The sequence below is a fragment of the Octodon degus genome, unplaced genomic scaffold, assembly GCF_000260255.1.
Source record: "Octodon degus isolate 3935 unplaced genomic scaffold, OctDeg1.0 scaffold00123, whole genome shotgun sequence".
Lineage (NCBI taxonomy): Eukaryota > Metazoa > Chordata > Mammalia > Rodentia > Octodontidae > Octodon > Octodon degus.
The window spans coordinates 6,960,010-6,966,287 of record NW_004524699.1 but is presented as its reverse complement, the minus strand read 5'-3'; the positions used below and the strand labels follow the sequence as shown (position 1 = coordinate 6,966,287).

The 6,278-nt window shown below is 54.3% G+C and overlaps 1 protein-coding gene across 1 annotated transcript in view; it reads left to right on the top strand.

Annotated features, from left to right (window-relative positions):
• The window catches only part of Odf2 (outer dense fiber of sperm tails 2), a 37,702-nt gene that overhangs the window by 28,775 nt on the left and 2,649 nt on the right, over nt 1-6,278 (top strand). The window contains exons 12-17 of the mRNA XM_023700256.1: nt 309-419; nt 510-614; nt 1,962-2,120; nt 3,409-3,509; nt 5,384-5,546; nt 6,027-6,152. Coding sequence (XP_023556024.1) covers nt 309-419; nt 510-614; nt 1,962-2,120; nt 3,409-3,509; nt 5,384-5,546; nt 6,027-6,152 — 765 coding nt within the window. The remainder of the gene's footprint in view (nt 1-308; nt 420-509; nt 615-1,961; nt 2,121-3,408; nt 3,510-5,383; nt 5,547-6,026; nt 6,153-6,278) is intronic.

The window sequence follows — 6,278 nt, the reverse complement described above, 5'->3', positions numbered from 1 at the left end:
GTTACATGACATAACAGTACAAGTTCTCATATGTCCTGAGTCTTAATTGACCTTGGAAGGCTAGGGCCAAAATGTTGGCTTTCCTTGCAGCTCTCCTTTTTCTCTAATTTTGGTCTGCAAACTTTACCTTTTGGCTTTTTTGAGATAGGGTCTCATTGTGTAGCCCAGGCTGGCCTCCAACTTGCAGCGATCCTCCAGGCTCAGCCTCCTGAGTGCTGGGATCACAGGCGTGTGCCACCACACCCCGCTCCTTGCTGGGAGGACGGCTGAGACCTTCCTGCTGGCCACTCACAAGCCACCCCTTCCAGGCCAGCTTCGCCCCAATGGAGGACAAGCTCAACCAGGCACATCACGAGGTCCAGCAGCTGAAGGCATCCGTGAAGAACTATGAGGGGATGATCGACAATTATAAGAGCCAGGTAGGCTTCCTATAATGCTGCTGGGGGCGGAAGGCAGGTCACACCCAGCCTGGCCTTGCCCACGACGGCCCTCTGTGCTCCCCGTCCCAGGTGATGAAGACCAGATTGGAGGCAGATGAAGTGGCTGCCCAGCTCGAGCGCTGCGACAAAGAGAACAAGATCCTTAAGGATGAGATGAACAAAGAGATCGAGGCGGTACTGTCCCTGCCTGCCTGCTTCTGTCCAGGCCTGAGGCGCAGCCCCGTGCCTGTGTCTGTGTCTGCCTTCGGGGGGCCTTGGCTCCCTGCTTGGGTTGAGAGAATAGCTGGCTTTCCTGGCTGCCCACCGTGCCTGTGTTCTCCTCCTCCTTGCTTGTTTCTTCTTGCATTTTATCCTTCCCTTCCTGATCTTCCTTTTCCTCTTTTGCATCTTTTTTTGTCATGCCAGGTATCCATCCCAAGGCCTTGTACTGCTAAGCATGCGAAGGCCATTTTTCCTTAAAACTGGAAGCAGTAGCCTGGTGTGGTGGGACGTGGCTATAATCCCAGAACTTGGGAAGGATTTTTTTTTTGGCTGTCTCAGACTGCCTTAAGGGTGAGTCTGGTGCAGCATGTGGAGCTGGGAATTGAGCCACATTCTCCGGTGCCTGTCTGAGTTACCTAAGCAGGTGCTTTAAACAACTGAGCTAACCCGCAAACCCCCTAATCCCAGAATTTGGAATGCTGAGGCAGTAGGATCATTGCAAGCTCAAGGCCTGTCTGAACTGCATAGCAAGAAAATAGAATTCATTAAAATGGCACGCATCTCCCTGCTATGTGGAATGTTGCAGTAGATCTAGTCTACAGTGCTGCTGGGTCTCTGGTACATCCAGGTCATTCTGTATGGTGTTTTTATTTTGTACCAACTAAAATAAATGGCTGCTGTTCCCTCCCCAGAGAGCCTGCCCCAGAGCTGGCCAGTGATGCACGGAGCATCCCTGCGCTAGCCCTAGAGACAGGTTGTACCAGGCTCAGCCCCTGCTCCGCGTAGTAGCTGGCAGCTCACTGCCCTGTCTAGCCCTTTGTTTCCTAGTTCATACAAAGATGGGCAAGCCCATGTACTGGGCTCTACTTCTGACCTCTCTCATTTTGGATGCCTTTTTTTTTTTTTTTTTTTTGGCAGACCCGGAGATTGAACTCAGGACCTTGCACTTGCTAGGCAAGCGCTTATTCTACTGAGCCATCTCCTTGGCCACCCCCCCCACCTTTTTTTTTTAAGACAGGGTTTTAGTATCTCACTATGCAGTTCAGGCTGGCCTTGAACTCATTTTGTAATCCAGGCTAGTCTCTAACAATTCTCCTCAGCTTCCCCAGTGCTGGGATAATAGGTATGCATCACTATGGCCCGCTCCCATTTTTATTTGATGACTACCATACACAAGTCCAGGCCCCGCCGCAAGTCAGGCTAAGTGTGTCCCCTCCACAGTGACACACTTCCGCCCATAGGGTTGGCAGGATCCACTAGGCCAGCTCTGCTCCTCCCCCTGGGGGGAGGCTTGCCAACCTTACTCCTTTCCCTGTGCAGGCGCGTCGGCAGTTCCAATCGCAGCTGGCTGACCTGCAGCAGCTGCCGGACATCCTCAAGATCACAGAGGCCAAACTGGCTGAGTGCCAGGACCAGCTGCAGGGCTACGAGAGGAAGAACATCGACCTGACGGCCATCATCTCCGACCTGCGCAGCCGGGTAAGGGACTGGCAGAAAGGGTCCCACGACCTGACCCGAGCAGGGGCCCGCTTGCCAAGATGAGCTGCCCGGTCCTCACAGGACGACTGCTGCCTTTTTCTCGACTGCCACTTTCAGAAAGGAGTGAGCTATCATCAGTGCTGTGAAATAAAAGTCTGGTGTGCCAAATGCCTTGTGTGCACAAAGTGATTGTCGTCATAGGAGCCGCCACTTGCTGGGGACCCTGGGCCGCTGCTGTGCCTCACCCAGTACCGCTCCGCCTGCCTCACCCCGCAGACATCCAGCCAGACTGCTCCCTTTCCCTCCCCCTGCTTTTTTTTTTTTTTTTTTTTTTTATAACTGGGGTTTGAACTCAGGCCCCTGCACTTGCAGGGCAAGCGCTTATTCTACTGAGCCATCTCCCTGACCCCACCTCCTCCTGCTTTAACCACCTCTGCTTCCTCTTTGCAGAAGCATGGCTGAGATTCTGTCCCTTGGGACAGAAGCGCTCAGTCTTTTCTCCAGCAGCGACCTGTCTCTGGCTGCCTCTGGGTTCCCGGAACCAAGCCTGCTGCCCGCCGTGACCCAGAATCGCTAGGCCACCCGCAGCTGCAGTGTGAACTTGGGCAGGGGCTTCCCCTCTCCTGAGCTACCATTCTTTCAGTGATCCCCCAGGAGCTTGGTGAGGTGGCCGAGTCATTTCCCTATGTTATCCAGAGCAGCCAGGGCCCCGCAGGGGAGAGTAGATCCCCGGCGTCACGGAGCTCCTATGTCTTGACTGGGATCAGAGCCCAAGCCTGTGTTCTCAGACTCCAGCTTGCTTGTCTTCTGTGTTGGAACCTTTGTAGCTCTGAGACCCAAGGCTCTGTGTAACACAGTCCCTGGGGGACTTCTCAAAGTCACCAGCATAGAAGGTTGATTGGTGTCCTTCTACCTCCCTACTCAGCCCTTGGAGAGGGAAGGGTGCAATTGATGGTGACAATGGTGTCACTGGGAAAGGGTGGGGGCCAGTTAGGTGGTCACCATCTGCTTCCATCTCTGCCTGCCTCCCCAGTCTCAGCGGGGAGCTGGAGTGTCTTCTCCCTGAGGGGAGAAACAAGGAAGCAACACTGCTTCGCCAGCAGCCAGCCTGGCTTCTGGTGAGCGACAGTCCATTGTCCCTGCTGCACTCTTCTCCAGGTTACAGCCTGAACCTCAGACGCAGGCCTCTCGTGGCTGCAGAGCACAGTCCTGGGACAAAGGAAGACTGCCTCGTGAGCCCTCCTGAAGGGAAATCCTGTCATAAACTAGTCTGTTCCTGTCCTTTTAGATTGAACACCAGGGCGACAAGCTGGAGGTGGCGAGAGAGAAACAGCAGGCCTCCCAGAAGGAAAATAAACAGCTGAGTCTGAAGGTGGATGAACTGGAGAGGTTAGAGGCACTTGGTCCCATCTCTGTTGTCTCCCTAGGACCTGAGACTTTCAGCCACTTAGCTGCTTTGTGCTCAGTGTGCGGAAGTATCTGAGGGACTTGAGGTCCCAGAAGGTGCTAGGCAGACCTCAGAGGAAGCTGCTTCCTGCAGTGGTAAGGACATGGGACAGGGGACAGGGGAGCGGGCTCTCAGCCTCGAGGGACGCTGCTGGATGCCGTAATCAGGGTCTGCCTGCCAAGGAACCACTTCTGCCAAAGGCAGACTGGGTCCAAGCGAACCAGTGGGCCATGGGCGCTTCTCCCTGCCCTCTTTTATTTGAGATAGGATCTTGTGGTGTAGTTCAGGGTGGCCTTGAGCTTGAATCATGAAGCTCCACCTGCCTCCGCCTGCCAAGTACTGGGATTACATGTGTGTGTCACCATGTCATATATCTCTATCTCTATATTTATATCTAAGCTTTGGGTTTTCCCCCCCTCTTTGGTGCTCCTGGGGCCTTGAACCTAGGTCCTCGCTCATGCTAGGCAAATGCTGGGCCACTCCTCTACCCCCCCCCCACCTGCTTCCCCTTTTCCCGTCCTGTGCTCCCACTCAGCATTCGCTGTGACCTCTCTGATCCAACCCCTCTCTTACTCATGGACTGTTGGAATCACAAGCCCAGCGTCAGGTTACAGCTTTGCCTCATCATTGTACCCTGACCTTGAGCAAATCTTTTAACTGCTTTGGACCTCAGGCTCCTCATCTTTTCAGGACTAGGGTGTTTTGTGAGGTTTTCTTTTGGTTTTTTTTGAGACTAGGTGTCACTAGTCCAGATGGGCCTGAAACTCATGGCAATCCTCCTGTCTTAGCTCTCCAAAGTTTCTGCATCTTGAGGAAGGACTGAGGTTGGGGTGAGACTTGAGTCTTTGGTGAGAGTCCTGGAAAAGGCCTTAGCGTGTCTTAGCCCAGTTTCCTTTTTTTTTGCTTTTGCAGGGGGTGCTGAGAATGGAACTCAGAACCTTGAGGCTTCCAGGCGGGTGCTGTACCACTGAACTATATCCCCAGCTGCTTTGCTCAATTTTTACGTGCAGACATTGAGCTGGGAGAGCAGTCACAGCTGGGCACTGCCAAAGCTTTGCCTTTTGCCAGAACCTGTTGGCACCTGCTTGCCAGAACCTGTTGTGAAGGGCACTGGGAGCTTCAGTGCCCTGTGTTGCAGGACTTGGTGCCACTCCTTAAATGAGGAGTGGCTGGGGATGTAGCCAGCGGCATAGTGCCTAGCTGGCCGCAAGTTCAGTTTCCAGTACCAAGCGAAAAAAAAAGCCCGAGGAAGTTAGCAGGTATAGCCACGCATGTGCCCAAGGTAGGAGGGTCACAAGTTTGAGTCCAGTGGGAGCAATGAAGTAAGACCCTGGCTCAGAAAAGTAAAGAGACTGAGAGGTAGTTCAGCATGCAGACCTGGGTTCAACTCTGGGAACTGCCAAATGAATAATAATCATGATGATGATGAATTGGAAGGTGTCTGGAAGAGCAGCGGGGACAGTATGTGTCTCCTGGGATGGCCACAGGTGCCTGCGGGCTGTCTCAGAGGCCTAACTAAAGTCCCTTTGCCCAGGCAGGCAACAGTGAACAGCAGAAGTTGATTTTTTGTTTGTTTGGGTTTTTTCAGAGGAAGTTGTTGAAAGCTTGGGACTTGGTGACAGGGACTGCTGTGCAGACCCCAGGAAGCGCTTCTCCCAAGCTGCAGGCCACTGTCCTCTCGCTCGCTCACTGCTCTCTAACCAGTGCTTCTGCCACCCAGTGCCCGGCTATCTGCCCAGTGCAGACCTCGGAGATTCTTGGCAGGCTGCCGGAAGATGGGGTTTAGTGCGGGGTCTAACTGGGCACTTTCACCCAGGAAACTGGAGGCCACCAGCGCCCAGAACGTCGAGTTCCTGCAGGTGATTGCCAAGAGGGAGGAGGCCATCCACCTGTCCCAGCTGCGGCTAGAGGAGAAAACTCGGGAGTGTGGGTCGCTGGCTAGGCAGCTGGAGAGCGCCCTTGAGGATGCCAGGCGGCAGGTCAGTACCCGTCAGTCTGGCTGTGTTCTGTGACCTCGGCAACAGCACAGCCTTTTGAGCATGTCTCTCCATCTGACAAGAGGGTGAAGTGGCACCGGCCTCACATCCAGGTGCACTCTGTGACCCTACCACTTGGGAGGCCGAGGCAGGAGGATTGGCATGATGTCCAGGCCAGCCTGCGCAACGTGGTGACTTTAGGCCAGCTTGGATTACATGACGAGACCCTGCTTCAAAATAAGCAACAAAATCAAATGAATAATTACTGTACAGGGCTCAGCTATTACTACATGATGGTTACTTTACCGCAAGTCCAAGCTGGGAAAGGGTAGGAAGGAGGGGTGCAGGTGGGCTCCACCCTTAGCTCCTGCCCTGAGCTCCTGGAAGCTCTTCTCATCCCAGTGCCAGCGCTGGAGGGAGCATTCTGCCAGGCTGCTCTGCCAGGTGCCAGAGGGGCTACCCACCTCTGTGCCTTGCGTGCAGGTGGAGCAGACCAAGGAACAAGCACTGTCCAAGGAGCGAGTGGCCCAGAACAAGATCCTGGACCTTGAGACCCAGCTGAGCAGGACCAAGACCGAACTGAGCCATCTGCGGCGCAGCCGTGAGGATGTGAGTCTGGGGGTAGGCGGGGACCCAAAGCCAGAGCTGGGATGTGTTTTAGCCCTTGGGGCCCACACGGCAGGGTGCTCTGTTGCCACTGTTCTTAGGAATCTAGTTATTCCACTGAGCCATCTC